This window comes from Aythya ferina, assembly GCF_964211825.1.
Source record: "Aythya ferina genome assembly, chromosome: 9".
Classification (NCBI taxonomy): Eukaryota; Metazoa; Chordata; class Aves; order Anseriformes; family Anatidae; genus Aythya; species Aythya ferina.
The window spans coordinates 24,893,763-24,912,484 of record NC_140305.1 but is presented as its reverse complement, the minus strand read 5'-3'; the positions used below and the strand labels follow the sequence as shown (position 1 = coordinate 24,912,484).

Below are 18,722 nucleotides of genomic sequence, written 5' to 3'. Positions count from 1 at the left end.
CTGAAACTGAAGGAGTATAGATTTACATGTAGATTAGATATTAGGAAGAAATTCTTCACTGTAAAGGTGGTGAGGCACAGACACAGGTTGCCCAGAGAGGTTGTAGTGGATGCCCCATCCCTGGAGGTGTTCAAGGCCAAGTTAGATGGGGCAACCTGATCTAGTGGTTGGCATCCCTGTCTATGGAAGAGGGGTGGGAACTAGATGAGCTTTAATGATGAGCTTTTAGTCCCTTCTAATCTGAGCCATTCTTGATTCTATGAAAATGACCTAAGTGTTTTGGTTAAGTGAATTTGGATTGAAATTGGAGATTGAAAAATATAATTTAATATTTAATATTAATAAAATAATTTAATTCTGAAGTAGAAAAAAAAATGTAGATGTTCACATTACACAGTTTGCTGAATTTTAATAACCACAACATTGAATGGGATAAGTATTACACAAAAGCAAAAGGAGAGGGTGTTTGACAGGGAGAAATGGCAGTTCTTCACTTTGAAGACTTTATTGATTAATCAGTTCCTTCTTTTGCTATTTTACTTTCAGGTTAGACACAAATCCAGTAACTATTTAACCTGGTTGTTGGTGATGTTGTTGCTCTGTTTGGAATACTTGAAGAGACTGAGTTTCACCAAAAGAGGCAGCAAAAAGTTTTCCTATACAATACAGGTGGTAGTAAGGAAAAACAGCATTGTTAGCAGTTCTGACTATCTTTCTGGTTATGTTTGGCAAATCTGAGATCTACAATCAAAGAACTGAGGTTCTCTATATAGTATTGAATTATAGTGTGTCTCAGAAGCAGCTAAGATACCTGACTAGGGGACTATAAAGTGAAGTCAAGCAGATAAGCCCTGATTCCCAAACAATGAATGAGAAATCCCATAATTCAAATAGAAATACCCTTGAAGCAGTACACTTATTTATTGCAAACCACAATTCATTTCTTTACATTTTATTTAACAAATTCTCCATTACTTGCTTCAGTTACAGTGAAATGGCCTACTGTATTTCAAGATATTTCAGGCTTCTCTTGTACTTCACTTTTCCATGTCAAGGAATATTCAGACAATTGAACAATCACATTACTGAAAAGCTGTTAAATGCCTTGTGATGCAAGCAAGTGTGAACTATTTGAGAACTAATGTGAAAAAATGGCAACCTATATTCTATCAGGTAAATTTAAAGGAAAAAGGAAGAATAAGTCAGTAGGATTAGCTAGAACTGTACTCACTAAACACACTTTTGTGTGTTTACTCTCACAACTGTAAGAGAAGAATATTATTTCTTGGGGTTTTTCTTAGGATTTTAGAGGGAGATATCTCTACTCTGTAACATTTATTTTTCCTCTGCAATATCTACAGTTCATGAGAGTAATGTGATCAAAAAGATTTGGATGCACAGAAAATGAGATTTTTTTTTCCCTCTTCACTGAAGAAGCTAAAATGAATCCTCCATATTAACAATCGCACAGATTATTTATACAAGACAAGATGCATTAAATCCATCATTTTTAAAGCAGAAATGAGGTCAAAGAGAAAAAAAAAAAAAAGTATTGCTTAAATGATGGCTACTTGGCAGCTCTGCAGAGGTTTCTCTGGAATAAGACGTTGAGTTAATTTGAGTGGACACACCACAGGATCATTCATTTAAATGGCTGGTAGCTTTGGCAGAAGGACTAAGTAAGCATTTGCAGCTAAGTGTCGCATAAAAACTGTATAAAACTTAGAATTGTAAAGCTTGTGTTTTGCTGTATTTTATTGATTAAGATTTCTCAGACCCACAGTACTGAACTAAATCTGCTCTGTCTGAGGTTAAGAAGCTAAGTAAATATTAACGGATGAACTCCCACAACACAGATGGGCACAGTGAGACACAGGGAGTTTTAACCAAATGTGTCTTTCTTTTGTGTGATTTTTGAAAAGAGACTGCTTACATTTGGTTGCTTTTCTCTGTGAAGCAGACTTTTATTTGGAAGCGTTACAAAATGGATAACTTGGGGGTGGGGGCGGGGTGGGGGCGGGAGCGGGGGAGGAAACTTCACAGGAAAAGCATGGCACTGAATGAGGCATATGTGAGTGAGCTTCTGGAGTGACCCATCATGTGTTCCCATGGGAAGAGTGGAGCTGGGTGAGACAGGAACAGGAAGAAGGCCCCAACATGAGGCTTCTCCTCATTGCTCCCAGACTCAAACTCCACCCAATCACCCTACCTCCCCAGTGAGAAACCATCTCAAAGGGCATCCATTTGAACCAGCAGCACAGCTTTGTATCTTAAAATGGAGCATATTGAATCTAAAACCCTTATTCACATAGTCCTGCTTCCCCCCACAAGCAGATGCTGCAGTACTGCCTGTAACACGGCTACATTGCCCTGACTTTGGTGCAGCATCAGACAATGCCTGTGAAAATTTGACTGTTTTTTTTTTTTTTTTTTTTTAAAACTCTTATAAGATAATCTGATCACAGCAAAAAAAAGAAATATAGGTTTTGAATGCAAAAGTGACATTCCAGTTGTCAAATGGTCACTTCCCAGGCTCAGAAACCTCCCCATCCCCTAGTTATATCATTTCTGTACTACAGAAGTTAAGAGCTTGAGTTTAACTTGCTAAAATTCTACCACTCTAAAACATCTTTAAGTTTTACTGAGTCTACATTTGTCTTAGAAGGGACTAAGAAACTGGCAATGCAGACAATTCAGTAATTCACAAGTTGTGTGTTCATATAAAATTCAAAAAGCCTTATATCAGACAATATATTTTTTATATTGCATACTCAAAAAATAGCAGAATCTACTTTTTTTACAGGACTGAAATACAACCAACAATTATTAATATTTGAAAAAAATAAAATAAATCCTAAGTCTTTGTTGAAGACGGAGTGCCAGAGAATTTATCAGAGTCGAGTGCCCATTTCCATCAAAAGTTATCAAAAACAAAATATTAAGACATTTTCACAAAGTCCAAAAAATTTCAAGAAAAGTGTAAAGATACTTTTAACTATAGCATTTCCCATCAATACATACTTACAGAAGATCTACCCTACAGAAAGATGGTAAGTGTTTATATGAAGAAAGGTGAAGAAGGTCAGAAGAAATGCACATTCTACAGAAATCAGGGAACATGGGTACTGTAATTAATGGATAAAATTGCCAAGGAATCACAAAGAGGATCAGAGGGTAAAAAGATAATTAGCAGATCAAAGGGTAAGAAGCCAAGAGTTGAAATAAAGTAGTAGTAACATAGACAACTAAAGAGGAATTATTGACCGATAATTATAATGTTTTAGACAAGGTATGCTTTGCTAGAACCACTATTAACAAGGTCTTTAATGGACTAATCTATTTTTATAAATGAGTTATAAACATCAAATGCCATGAAATCATGATACAGCCATAGTACTCTAGTTTTTAGGAGTTTCTAACTGTAATACAAAAGGGAACGAAAAGTAATTCAGGCTTCAGTGGATGGCTACATGTTCAAAGCAGCTTCCTTTGAATATAAAAATAAAATATAGTGTGGTTTTCAAAGATTTTGTAAAAGACTTGTTATTATATCAACATAAATTATACAGCTTATTCTGGAGTTGGTGACATCCTGGCCAAAACCTCTCCATTGCTTTGAGCAAGTTTTATTCCCTGTTATTCAAAGGATTCAAAAGGTGGCCAACAGTAGACCATTTCCATACTACAGCACACTTGAGTCACTGGTAATGAGGGCAAGACTGAATCAGTGAAAAGCTCACAGGGATCCAGGGGCTTCCAAGTGTCCCCTGAAGTAGTGTCTTGCCAAAAGACCATTCTGCCTGAATGGGGAATTGAGTCTTGTTTCCATCAGTCCACTGGGCTATGGTCTTAATGTCCTGCTACAGCTGGCACATTGCTATCTTACCACTCTTTGAGGTAACTAAAACCCTGTTAATCCAGTGCTTTTGTGCCCAGGAACAGGGAAGAAAATACAAAGAGCCTTCCTTTATTGCTCTCTTTGCTCTGAAGCATTATCAAATTACATTGCTCAAACCCCAAAGAGTTTCTTGAAGTAAGAAGAGCACATTGTAGGCTGAGTTTTTAACCACGATCACTTTTTGCTGTTTTGGACTCACAGGGGATTGTCACAGCTTGTGAGTTCCTGCAGTAGCTGGTTGTCAGTGCCCCTCTCCAGAAAGGTGTTCTTGGATTTACTGATCTTAATATTTTTAATAATCCCTACACTGTATCTCAGTGTGGATGAAGATAGGAACTGCTGCAGCAGATCAGGTTTGCGTTACAATTACAGTAGGCTGGTGGGGAGCAGAGGATGCTCAGGTGAGATAAAGAACATAAATACATAAAATATAAAGGGAATTAATTATTGGACTTTTCAGCTAGCATCAAATGAATCTTCCTCTGCAAAGAAGAGCAAATAAGCATAGTTTATCCACAGCTTCATTCTCCCATTTAGCTCATCACTAAGAGAACTCCGTGAAAAATGTAGACTTTGAGGTATGGAATTTTTCTCTTATATAGTAAATATCTCCCAGATTAGTAAGCGATAAAGAAGATTGAAGGTGTCGATCAAAGGAGGTCTTGTACTTCTGCTGAAGGCAATGACAAAACTTCAATTAACTGAAAGTCACCCAACAGTCTAATACCATGAGTACTGAGGTCATTCCCAAAGAGAAATGCAATATAAAAATACTACTGTGCCAAGGTAACCAGGTATATATAAACATATAGTTGGTTTCTAATAATCAGTCTTGAAATCAAAATTATAACTGCAGTGAGAGCTACAAGATCAAGCTCTTTCAGACATCAGAAATGGGAAAAAAAAAAACGAACTACCCAAATTACCATAGCACTGAAAATGAAATGTGAAACGGGATTAATGCCCAGATAAAAAAATATGCTGAAAGATAACTAAGCAATGTTTTTTTTATTTCCTGTAATTCTGTCTACTAATTAAATAATAATAATAAAAAAAAAAGTATTTCATTTTTTCCTTATGTAAAACACATATTTAGCATGTTATTTAATGGCTAATAGAACTTCAGCTAGCAGTATCTATAAAATTTATATATCTGTAATTAGTGAGTGGGAAAAGTTTAATATTTCAGAAGTATCACTTTGGATGTGTAATTCCAGCTGGTTCCCACTGTCCTCAATAAAGTCCATCTGAATTACTTTCTAAACAGTCCTTGATAAATGGTCACATCTCTTGCTTCTTTCTCTGGGTTAATACCCTAATTGTCTCCCATATGAGATAATAAAATAATATCAGTCTGAAAACTCCATTGGAATGTATCTATTTTGCAAGGAGTGGTGCTGCATAGCCTGTAATAGAGAGGATGATGAGGTACCCTGAAGTGATTAGACATGCTGTAAGAGTGAATTTAATTTGGAAGATTGAGAGGTGTGGAGATAACTGCTTTCTGCCTACACACTTTTACCACTACTCAGTATAACTGAAGACTTATAAATACTTAATAAATTAAAGAAATTAACCACAGCACTCCCAAACTGCAAGAACCACCTACACCATTTGTACATTGTTCTAATAATAGTTGCTAAAACATTAGCTCCTGCAACCATGGCATATATTAAAATGGAGCAGAATTGAAAAGATCAGAAGCTGATATTCTCCAAGCATGTATATAAACTTTGAGGGACTAGATACCTTTCAAACAGCAGTAATTTTCAGGCTACCTCGAGATCCTTGATCAGAATGACAGTATTTTTAAAAACAAAGCTATATATATAATGGCTTGACTCAGTAAATGCCAAAAGACAGAACCCCAAAGCCAGTGTAAGCATTCTCATACCACTGTGATGCTATCAGGAAGGAACCATCTTCATCACTGACTTTCATGTAACAGACTTCATGCTAGAATTAAGCCTCCTTTTTCCTCCTAACCCTCTCCCCACCCCCAACCCCACTGAAAGCATTACACAACTAACCCACCCCCCTACCCATGCTTGCAGCATGCCTAAAAGCCTTATTTAATCTCACCTGCAATCCAATTAAAAGCCTCTCAAATTCACACCTGTGCTAATTGTAGATTCACATCACTGCTTTGTAGTCATTAAGTCTATGAGTTAAAGTTTTTATGAGTGCAACTAATCTAGTTTATCAACGAAATGCTGGAAGGTTTACGTGCTAAAACAAGATAATCAGTATTCATACTTCAAGATTTCAGCAGGGGTCAGGAAGGAATTATCTTGTCTTATGAAGCATTTAAAAATGGCTAATTATGTTTGTTCATAAAATTTGGTTCTAAAACAATTGAAATCAGAATAAAAGCTTTTGAACTTTTAACTGTGAATGACTAATTTGGCTGAGGTGCTAATTTATAGCAGAAAGTCCTGTGATCACTTTATTCTTCAGTAAAGGCTAAAAAGGTACATGTTGAAAATACAAAAACCATCAAAAACCATAACATACAAGCCTTTTTCTCCAAGTCCATGTTGCTTGCAAAGGTTGGAAATATACTGCTAAGAGGCAATTTCTGCTGGACCTAAATTGTATGTTATGTGTTTGTGGATGCATATTATCTGAAATCTGTAACACAATTTTAAAGGAATGGTCTTCTCAGCTCACAAAATAGAATCAAGGCAGTTAAATATTAACCATGTTCACACACCGTTTCCAAAGAACTCTTGTAGGTCCCTAAGATATGGTATTGAAACAGCCTAAAATTTTCCATTTTGCTAGAGATTTTTTTTTTTTTTTAAAGAAGTTTCTTTACTTTCACACAGCAGTAATCAGCTAGCAATAGAAAACCCACCTAGAACCTCAGGCAGTTGGGGAGAAATAAAAACAAAGCCATGAGAAATATTTGTCCTTCAGCCAGGAACTTTTTTCTAATGGAGTCTTGCTCAGTCCACCCAGAGTAAATCAACTGGCATGTGGTGCGTACTACAGATGGATCAGCTGTGGTAAACATATACAGCTGCACATATCTGTTACACAGGTGCTTGGTTTAGACTTGCTGGCTAGCCAAGAGCAGTCTGAGTTTTTGGCAAATGCCCATGGTTCCACTGATTGGAAGAGAAAATATAGTGAGAAAGTAGTCAGCTGGCACAAGCACTTTCCACAGCAGCCCCCAAGCCTGAGCCAAAGCAGTGGTCTCGTTCCTCACCCCATATTCTGAATCACTGTCAAATTCCTAAACCCATTTTGCAATTCAGTGGAAGACTTTTTTTGGCTGAAGTTATAAGAACAGAAATACTGGGATGCTTAGGACTACTGTGGCCCTTGTGAAGCCACTCAGTTATTGATTATTCTGGGGCAAAAATGCTTGTGTTTTTTCCACTGCAGGGAAAAGAAGGGCAGGAACCCTGAGTGGACAGGCTGGAATTTGGCAGTGGCTGCTCTTTACTAGCTGGACACACTGCAGGTGTAACTGAAGCATGGTGACGTTTGTTATGCCCCTCTAAATAGCTGCCGCTGATGTTGCAGAACTGGTGCTGAGCCAGTAGAAATGCATGAAATGTAGTCATGCCTGGGAAGAAGACAGCATTATGATGTTGACAGAGACAAATATGTATATATCCCCACTGTTAATATTATGTTCAGATTATCTATGTGATATCTGCATATGACAATGGGCCGAATCGCTTCCTGATGATCCATTCTGATAGGAACATTAGAGAGGCCAGAGGTCATATTAAGCTTGTACATCAGGAAATAAATATACATTTTTCTGACAGTTCTGTCAGAACCTGAGATAATTTTTTCTCCAGCACTCTACTTAAAATGAAAGATGGACTTATGTTGCAAACACATATTTGCAACTATGAGCTGTTAGAGATTTGCCTCTGTTCCTTGCAGACACATCTGAGTTGTGTCTGCACAACACGCCGAGCTAAATTCTGTGCATATATCCATATATTTATAGAGCAGTAATCTTTACTCTATAAATAGCTGATCATCTAGTGACCATAGAGGGCCAAAAAGCCAGGCTTCCACTTAGAGGGAATTTGGCTTTATCAGTATGATAAACCTCTAGTGACAGCCAGGGCTTAGGACAGCAAGACCTGAATGTCCGTCCCAAAAGTCCAAGCTAAAAGTGTAAAATGTTTGTCAGGAAGCCTGGAAAACTTGCAGGGGGCTTGCTTCTGCTAGAGACAACATTGGTTGACTGTGAGCCACTGTTTCGAGCTAGGAAGCCTCAACATTGGCTGGACCAGCTCTGCAGAGCCCCCAGGCCAGGCATCCTGTGCACCCCAACTCCTTTGGTTTTTGATACTCCAGGAGGGACACAAATGGAATTTCATTTAAATAACACTTAACTTTACTGAAAGCTTATTTAACCCAAATTCCGTTAGACAAAACATTTAAAATGCAAAAGTCAGTGGTTTTAATTAAACAGAATTTTGCTGGGAAATTTCTGACTTTGGCCCTCTTATAACTATCTCCAAAATAGGTGTGAAATGTCTGTAATTTAAGCAGCATGCTGTTAGTTTATAAACCTAATGACAACTGATTTAATGCCAACATTTTTGTTGGCAGTGCAGTTCATTTTCTTATAATCTTTCACCAACTCTGGGACTACATTCAGAATTCTTGCTTCAGATATCAGGAATGGGAAGAAAGGATCAACACATTTTCTCTGGTTTCACAGAGCGCCTTAGTCTCTTGTCTCTTTTGAGCCAAGTGAAAATATTAATTAGCGATGTTACATCTTCAGCGAGGTCTGGATGAAATATTTGTCTAGTATGTAATTGTTTTAAGCTATGACACAGTATCCTCAAACAATTTCCTACACAGGTTTTTTTGACCTTTAGCTTTAAGCTCTCCGCAATGGGGACTGGTCCTTTTGTGTTCTTTATTACCTTAGCCACTTACATATTTAAGGCTTTACATTATTTGTGTAAGTGTGGGTTATGAATATATGACTAGATAATATATTGATTTCATATGAACAACAAATTGAGATATTATTTTCCAGCATATGAAAAATACGAAGTTATCAATTTATTCTTACCAAGAAAATCAGTAACACAACACTTCAAAGTAGTTTAAGTTTTATTTTACTCTGCTTTTCTTTCTTCTTCCCTCCATCCTTATTCCTATTTAAGAACACGTTACAGACATGTTATAAATGCTGTGGAGAGTATTAGTCTTCAAATAGACCCTCCTAGCTGACTCCACATATAAAGACACCTTCACAGCAAAATATTTTATAGACTTCTTTGATTCTGCCCTTCCCAAAGGTTATTTGTACATTTTAATTAGCTCAGATTTTTTTTTTTTTTTCTCACTGATTAGGCTGATTAGACAGATAGATAGTGAAATACAACTAAAATGAGGATATCAGAAAAGAAAAATATTGCTTTTAAATAAGCTTATGTGCTATTGCAGCTGTTGAGGCTCACTGTGGCAGACAAGTACCCAGCATACCTATGAAGTACACCAAGTGAGTAAAATTGGGAGATCCAGAATGAGCTCATGTTGGACAGAAAGTTTACCCTTCTGTCACTTTTTCCAAAGCTTATCAGCAGTATGAGGAATATCCAGTAGATAGCCAATACACCATAGAATGACACAGCTCTCCATGCTATTATTAATAGCAGTAACTATGCTGATGTATGTAGTGAGCTAATGACTTGTGTTATAAACATGAAGTGGTGTATGAAGAGGGCTTTTTAATCCTAGGTACATTCAAATTTTAATTAGCTTGCTCAAAAATGACCATTTTTTTAACTGCGTATGATGAATTGTAGTCTTTGAAAATACTGTGGTAAAGATGTTTTTCCATTAAAAAGACAGGAAATAATTGTGTTCTCTTAGAAACAACTGAAAAGATAATAAGCCATCATCTTTTGAAGAGTTTAGCTTTTCCGCAAAAATAAATCTTTGTGTGTGTGTGTCTGTGTGTGTCTGTGTGTGTGTGTGTGTGTGTGTGTGTAAGGATCCCATGTGGTCAAACTAACTGCCAAAAGAGACCACCCTGTTTCTTATCTAGATCTCTTCAGTATATTAAATTCAAGACGGAATTTTGCAAGCGCTCATAATCACTAGAACAGAAAATAGATCCACTGAAAGCCTATTACTTGTACAGAAAGCTTCAGAATAATTTATTTATGAGATAGGTTGTTGCTTTTACATACTCCTTATGTTTATCAAATTTTTGACATTTATTCTTCCCAGATGGGCCAGTAAAAAGCAGCTATTTAAAGTATTATTGAAGCATACAGCTTGCAACCCCATCCAGAAGCAGAGAAATAGGAGAAAAAGGTATCTGAAGTTCCTTTTTAGGACTGTCTGATAGAGTCGGCTTGAGTGGGTAGAAAGCCATTGAGGAGACGCCTACTAGTATGACAACTGAAGCCCATTTGACCATGTCAAATAGCTGCATCCTTCACACCACATCACAATGTCCCTCTATAGTGAGGTTCTTCCCAGCCTTCTTTAGCAGGGCTTTCATGGCTGACTTCTGATGAGCTTGCTAGATTGATGAAGAACAGATTGATATTCTTCTAGATGTATAAAAATTTATCCTTTGTGTTCTAGTAAATATGGGCCTGTCTCTTGACTGCGAGACAACTCAGTGGACAAAAACGTTCGTAATTGGAGCTTACCTCCATTGCAGAGACTTGGTGAAGACAATTGGGTGCCTGAGCAGGGAAAGCTGTGAATGTATTACTTTGTAAATCTGTAGCTTTTTCTCCATGAAAAAAAAGGATAGCAGAAGCACAAGTCTGTTTTTCTGGCTTATTTCACCTTTGCACTTGCAGAGAATGCAGATGATTTAAGTCTTCAGTAGATAGTTTGAATACCCTCTTACTATGGCTTAGTCCTACAGATTTTGCCATAAAGAAGCAATGATTCAGGCTTTAATGAGCATCTTAAAACTTTTTGGTCTAACAAGCAAATATCATTTGGTGTGTCCAGCAAAGTTGTTATCTCTTTATATTTATGTCAATTAAATTATGTCTGAAGCAAGGTTTAAGTGCTGTGGCATTGCAGTTAAAGATCAAAAATGATTGTGTTTTGCATGGCAATGCTATAAACCACTGCTATTTCTACTAAAAAAAAATAAAATAAAAAAATCCATTTTTCTATAACAGATTACATTGTATCTTTGAAGTATGAATTTAAGCAGCTAGTGTTTATATGTACATCATTAATCTTCAGACATTAATCTCTATAGTCCTATTTAACACACTGAAGCTTCAAAGGGTACGGATGCCTTATACTGTTTATTGAGATATGAGGTAAAATATAAATGAAAGATCTGGGGAATCAAAATTATATCCATAACTTTTTTTTTTTCAGTCTGCATAATATATTTAATGCTAGGTGTGTTAGAAAGCTACCTGTATACTTGCCTTGATGAACAGTAACACGGAAATACTGGAAAGGGTAAACATATTAATTAGAGCCTGCACATCTCTCCTTCTTGCTAGTGTAATCATTAAATTGATTTTTCCAGTCTGACATGTAATTGTTCCAGCGATGGAATCCTGCTTTCCACTCTCGTTCTGCTTCATCAATATTTCCTGTAAAACATGAAATGGGTTACACTAATCTAAATTTGAATCTCTTTATATGCTAATTGAAAAATAATTTTGATTATCAATGTCACTTGCTCTAAATATATTATAGGAAGGTCTTTTGTCTCTTTTTCTCAAGCCTGGAATGACAGAAATTCAGTGACTAACACTTTATCTTTAGATCAGGAAGGAAGGCCTGCAAAGATGTCATTCAGGCACACTTCCGGGTGATAAAGATGTTTAGGTATGGGGTTGTTGCTTCTGGATAATATTCTGTCCATCAAACTTGTAATTTTAATGACACAAACCCTCTTTTTTGTGAAATCCTCAAAGTATTACTTTGGTTCAATATATTCCACAGTGAAGCCTACATACTTCCAAAAGTATAATGGCAATATTGCCATTAGTTTCAATGGATTACAATGGGTGGCCAGGATTTCACTGTACTTTGAAATAAATCTGCATGTTTAATGTGTAAGAGATACAAGTTCAGAGATGGGCACTGCAAGATATGCATAATGTCAATGTGAAATTTTCTTTTTTCTTTTTCATTCTAGCCCATATAAAGCATTTGCTGACTAATCCTGTGTCCCAAGGCAATATTTATTGCCAAATTTGTTATAGGCTTCAGAGCAGAGGGTGAGGATGAAAAGAATAATAAAAATATATCATTCTGCAAAGTTTCCAGAGTATCTTATGGACAGGGATCACTTCCTCCAGTCCCAGAAGGTAATTAACCCTAGAGAGCAATGAAGTGACCTTGCAGGAACAATACATACAACTACTAAAGGAAAGATAAAATATACAGGGTCCATTACATGCTGTGAGTTATTATTTTGGGTCAGTTGCAGACTTTTTCTTAAAGTTTAGAAACCATTTATGATCTATGATTGCCTGTATTCATTTTGCACCTAATTATCTCAGTATCCCATATTGACATAGCTTGCTTCCAAAAAAATGTGGTAATTGTGTTCATGAGATAACAGTTCCATGGTTTCTTTATGCTCTTTTGACTTTATGTTCTTCTGCTGCAATAGAGCATAGGCCCTTTTCCACCATAAAAACACCCTTTCCCCCTTTTTTATGATCTGCCAGCACTGCAAGTTTAGCTGGTTATGTGAAAATGAAATACTTTTGTGTTTTACACATCAGTAGAGAAAATATTCTGGAAAGAGAGTTAACAGATTCGGAGATTCAGTTTGGAGAAGCATCCAGTAATTTGGTTTCTTATCTGCGGTTCAGCTCAACATTTCCAAACCTTTTTGGTCTGGAAATCCAGATGGCAATTTAATGAGACTTTGAAATGAGATTTACATTACTTTGTTCCAGTGAGACCAGAAATAAAACCAAGATACTTTTTCTTGGGGAGGTTCTGTACATCTTTTTGTAGCCAGAAGTGAAATTGTGAAGAAAAAACATAGGAAGAAATATTAAAAAGTTAACCAAATTCCTCTCAGTTCAAAGAAGTAAATAAGCTTGGCTATATCAGAGTTCAAAGAAAACTTCAGGTCATTTTTATTTTTTTTTTCTGCTAGCCATAGTTGTGATTAACTCAAAGAGCATTTGTAAATGTTGGTAACAATAAAAGCATGTTTTGATTACTAAGCTATGCAGATATGATTCACAGAACTATAGGGAGAAGATATCCATGTCATTTTACTTTCCTGACCCTCGGAACACATCTTTGCATGTTTCTCAATTTAAAGAATTATCCAGGGTCTTAGAGCCAAATTTTAATTATCAGATGGATTGGTAGTTTGATGTATGAACCATTACTGGTATTACTTGGAGAAAAATACCTAAACCTTATTTCTTGACTTATTCTGGATTATGGATTCCAAGTTTTATTTATACAGGTAAACCTTCCACTTATGAATTCAAAAAACTGTTCCTTCTTTAATTATTCAGGTTTAGAAGTGTTTGAAGTCTTAATGTGCAGAAAGTGTTTCTGCTCAAAGACGTTAGAAACTGGAATAGCTCTATCATACACACATCTTCAATAAAAGTCACTGGTCTAGAGTGTAAATTATGAGACATTTCAGCGTTTCTTAAAGATCATTGTGAAGAAGCAAGTGAACTAAAGAAAGCAGACAATGAGAAATTTAGACTAGCCACCATTATGAATCTAAAAGACAAAAAGGAGAAAGGAAAACACTGAAATAAGAACTTGGATTCCTATTTGTTTGCTTTTTTCAGTGATAAGATCCAAATTGAAGTCACAAGTCAATGCATCCCATTATCACTAACATCATCAATCTCTCTGAAGCAACCACCTATGACTTAGATGAGCTGACAGCTAGAAGGCAAAATAAAAAAATAAAATAAAATAGAAAAAGATTAGGGAATTCAACTTGACTGATAATTATAGCTCAGAGTAGTGAGTCCTGCAATACTCTAGTAGTCAGCTACAGTGAAGTTATATGGAGTCTTTAAGATAGTCCCAAACTTTGTACTAATACCAATTAGCCTAATACAGAATGTAGTGAAGTTTCCAAGGAGAAAAGGAGAGATTTCAGGAGGCAGTGAATCATACCATACTGCTTAGAAAGGTCTCAGATTAACAGAACAAAAAAACAACCAAACAACATAAAAAAAGTTTTTTGTTTTTTGTTTTTTGTTTTTTTTCTTTTTTATTCTTCAGCAGTGTCAGCACAGACAGCTGGCATTTCTTTCCACATAGGCATACAGCCCTCAATTCAAAGGCATTATAGCAAAGTTAAATTTATCTCCATACCATCATTTGTTGCTCTGCTAGATATGCCAATAAAGTGCTAATCTTGAATTTATTTTTTTAGTATTAACATTAAACTTGGGACAAAGGCCATGTAGCTGTTATGATACAGTATAATTAATAAGGGATGACAAATAGGAGTTATTATTTTTTGTCCTCCTCAACAGCTCATAGATGCTGGTACCCTGCAAATTTCTTGATTCATTAGTGTGATAAACACTAAGTTTACACTGTAGTCTCTCATGGTGATAGCTTCCACACAAGGTTTCAGAAAGGAGAAAACAAATAAATAGTATCTCTACTTCAGTATCTTCATATTAAATGATCTTTAGTCACACACTCTGAATATCAATTCCTTTTTTAAAAAAAACAAAACATTATATTTTTATTTTGAAGGACTTCAACATCATCATCATCATCATCTTCTTCTTCTAAAAGGCAATAGCTCTACCTGGGAGGCAAAGTATTGTAAGGGCTCTTCTCCCTCTTATGACCCAGGATGCAAGATGCTGGAGCAAGAAAGAATTAAGATTATAGAGGCAGATGGCTGCCATAGGCACACTGAGTAGGATTTTACTTTATCAGTATCTGCGCTACTATTGGTGAGGCTACTTTTGATTAATTCACTTTTCTGCATGCATAATGAGTGCAGCACATAGCCCCATGGAAATAGAAAACTAATTGTGATGATGGCTTTTCTAATTCATCATATTTTTAATAGTCTGAATACCCTGAGTGTTTAGCTCTATAGAATACAGATGCTGTTGAGAGGATCATAGCAAATGCAACGATTTGGGTTATTACTAGTCAAGGGGTTGAACTTTTCTCTGTCTCCATATTAAAATATTTTCAGAGTTTATGCGTTTACTATTTAATACAATGTATTTATATTAGCTATTTTGAAGTTTGATTTTTTCTAGATGATATATGATGCCAAATAATATCTGGTACAATTATACCAAATAAAATGGAAATTTATGTACTATATGTATTAGACGCTAAAATAGCAATGGAACAGAAATGGAAGACTTGGCTGCCTGCAGCTTTGTATAATCTAGAGAAACAGGTATATAAATAGGTAGGGCTCTGGATGCATTAATAATTGTATTAAGGAGGTAGAGTCTTAACATAGATGCTTTTATAATTAACATATGATTGCTCTAAAAGCTACTTAAGAGTCACTTACTGTTTACTGTCCCTCCAGTGTGTTTCTTTTAGAAGCAGTCATCAGAAACTGGTGTGGTGGTTGTCCCGGTGCTCGTGCCCTCGAATGAAACATTAAATGCTGGATGCTCCCGGCTTGTCTTTGGGTGACTGTGAATGGAGGGTATTCTAAGTGTGGTTAGCCCTTTTCAATAGGGTGGAAATTTGTGTGCAACTGTGTCAACCTGGAACTTAAGAGCCCACATAAGGCATATCTAGGTATGGGTTATCTGGGTTGTGATTCTTAACAAGTTTAACCTGAAACCACAGGTTTGGACTTGTGTCTTCAGTTATACTCTTTCACATTGAAATTGAAGCAGAAGACATTGAGAAATCTTCCAAAATCATATAAAATACTATGGAAATATAAAGGCTGGTATTATATGTGGCTGTTACTGTTAGTGTGTGAGTTTTTTATTTTATTTTTTATTAATTTTCTCAGCCCACAACCATGACATTTTTTTTTTTTTTGGGGGGGGGGGGGAGGGAAGGAGGGAGGGTATCTATAAGGTTTTGTTGCTTGAGGAAAAGATCTAACCATAAATATTTTCTAATATTTTCCTCTCTAGTATATTTAAATGCTTCAGTCTTACCCAGTCTGCCATAGGAGCATGCTCGCTCAGATGCTGGAATACATTTGGCCATGACATATGGAGAAGACATTGAAGGCACAGCATAGCTTGTGCAATGAGTGGGTCACTGACTAAGCGAGTGGTTCACCAACAAGTGCATCCATGTCAAACCCTGACCACTTGGATCAATTAGAATTTCCCTTTCAATGTCTGCAAAATAAATCAGCTTGATTGCTTTCTTCAAGTTTTAAATGTGTGAATGATGTAGTCCTATTTTGTCTATCTGAACGCAGCTTGAACTACAGATTGCAATAATGATGACAAAATTTCCTTGCATCTTGTTTTCTGTCATCTTATATCACGTTAAAGTAACCCTGCTCATCTAAGAATATTTCTATAGAAGAAGAGATTGTCCCTCAAAAGATAAAAAATACTTGTATTTATGGCACTCACTGTCCTGTCAGTTCTTTTGAGCATAAAAGGAAATGCAAAATACTATTTCCATGAAGAAAATTATTACAGTACAAAGTACTATATCATGATCGCAAGTAGAAATGTAAATGTTTCTTTGTCGGAATTATATAAGATAGTGTAGGAAACATATAAAATATAAAACCACAGTATTTTTGCTACAATATTTCAAGGACTGATAGATGTAGATACATAACAAAACGGCGGTACTTAACCATACTCTTGTTTTATTTCTAGATTAGAATCCAAGCACAATGATTCTTTAATTTTTGCTAAGAATACACATGGTTAATTAACCATGTAGATTTATGTTGTAAAATTACTGAATATGGTAGATAAAGTGATATATTTATGTCTCCCAGCAGATCCAGTGTTGCTTCATCATCTCTCACACCACAGGATCATGCAAAACAATTCTGCTGTCCTGACAAGATGTGTTGAACTATGTCTGGTGATGTGCTCCGTTCTGCTCTGGCGTGGAGCATTTGGTTATGCACAGTCCATTTTTAAGGCACACATTACTCAGTAGGAGTTCACAGCCAGATTAGAAAAATGTGTAAAATTGTTCAGTTCTCCTGGTTCAGCATAAAGGGATTGTCAGAAATGGAGAAACCTCCCTAAAATCCATCCATAATTTGGAATACCATGATTTTAAAATCACAGAATAGGCTTTATAAATTATTCATTTCACCTCCTGATTTTTATTCTCTTGATTTAATTTAGAAACATCTCTTGAATTGAGAGAGGATAAAATTTGAGCCATAACACCATTATACGTTCAAATTAGGAAGGAACAAATTATTTCAGAAAGAATCATCTGTGCACCATGAAAGTTTACATTTTTTTTAAGACTAACATTCAAATTGAATCTTACAGAAAGCTTGTAAATTACTAATTAACCTTTAAAAAGTGTATCGTATTTTTGAAGTGAGACTTTTTTACTCCAAACTACAGATTGCATTTCCAGAGCTGCAAAATCACTTTAAAAAAGCAATTCCTTTTGAAGTCCAGAAGTACAAATGCTTAGTCTGTTTGGTGGGCTTTACAAAAACTGTGGCTTCAGGCTTCAGGCTTCTCAAGAAAATCTATGCCATTGGAAGTTTTGTCCAACATCTGAAAATCTCATGGAAATAGAGCTACAAATAGAAATGTAAAGATTTAAACTGAACTACCACGTCAATACCAAGTAGATGAACCTTGTCCAAAGCAGTTCAAATAAAAGTATCTATAAAACCATTTTTACCTGTCATTTCCAGAACTTTGGGAAAAAAAGTATTCCAGAATCGACACTGCTGAGAACGTAGCTTTGTCAGCACTTCTGAAGCATCAGTATTTAATGTTAAATATTTTTGTTCAGCACTGGTGAAGACTGGCCATCTTGTTCCATTAATCAGGGTCCCATTTGGATTTCTAAATGAAAAAGAGAAACATTTCATTTTGAATGAGAAATTATCACATCAGATGAGGATTTGTTGGTTAATTGATTGGTTGGTTGGCTTTTAACTTAACAGTTAACAGCTTATCTATGTTAGCTTGAATTACTGATGTACACTTTTGTAAGTGACAGGAAAAAAAAAAAAAAAAAAAGAAAAAGAAGCAAAAATTGGTTTAAGTTCATAAGTTCATTATATATATATATATAAAGTAATATATAAGCATTATGGTTTATATTTTAAATCCTTTACCTAAGGAAAATGTTAATAAACTACCATATACAAGCTACACATGTTGAATTTGGAGATTCTCACAGAAGCTGTACATTATTGAGGGTGAGTTAAGAACAAGTAAATTACTTTGGGGGGTTGAGTGATTCATGTTTTAGTTTCAGTGATGCTGATCACTTCAGATAGACAAACAGATTGGACTAAATGACTCAGATGAAAAATACAAGTAAAGGTTCAGAAGTGTCTAAATTTTGGATCAGAGGTATCTATAGTGGGAGAGAAAAGAATTATTTCTCATTAAGAAGGAACAGTTCCTCCCTGAAGTGCACTGAGCTCCATTAGTGGAGTGCCAAACATGAACAGTATCAAATCTGCTGGAAACTGGGAAGAACGACAGAGCACTTGGCTCTTTATAACACACACTCCACACATTAAAGGATCACAGCTGTTAGTATTAAAATAGTTGTGACAAATATTCCTAATACAATAGAATTCGTAAGGTTGTAGGGAGAGACTGATTAACATTCAAAGGAACAGACAGATCCAGTTTTTCCCTCCAAAAAGGACAACATGTAGCACCTATAGGATTTATCTCCATGACTAGAGAAAAAA

At 35.8% G+C, this 18,722-nt stretch overlaps 1 protein-coding gene across 11 annotated transcripts in view; it reads right to left on the bottom strand.

Moving 5' to 3' along the window:
* Positions 1-11,156: 11,156 nt before the first annotated feature.
* BCHE (butyrylcholinesterase) overlaps positions 11,157-18,722 on the bottom strand; it is a 52,096-nt gene continuing 44,530 nt past the window's right edge. For 4 of the 11 annotated variants that reach the window (XM_084529254.1, XM_084529255.1, XM_084529253.1 and 1 more), the window contains exons 3-5: positions 17,690-17,856; positions 15,387-15,514; positions 11,157-11,475 (exon numbers count right to left, since the gene is read on the bottom strand). In XM_084529254.1, the coding sequence (XP_084385380.1) occupies positions 15,390-15,514; positions 17,690-17,856 (292 nt within the window). In that variant the 3' untranslated portion in view covers positions 11,157-11,475; positions 15,387-15,389. Of the gene's footprint in view, positions 11,476-15,386; positions 15,515-16,656; positions 17,610-17,689; positions 17,857-18,722 lie in introns of those variants that run through there. The other 7 variants (XM_084529251.1, XM_084529252.1, XM_084529250.1 and 4 more) reach the window with 3 other exon arrangements.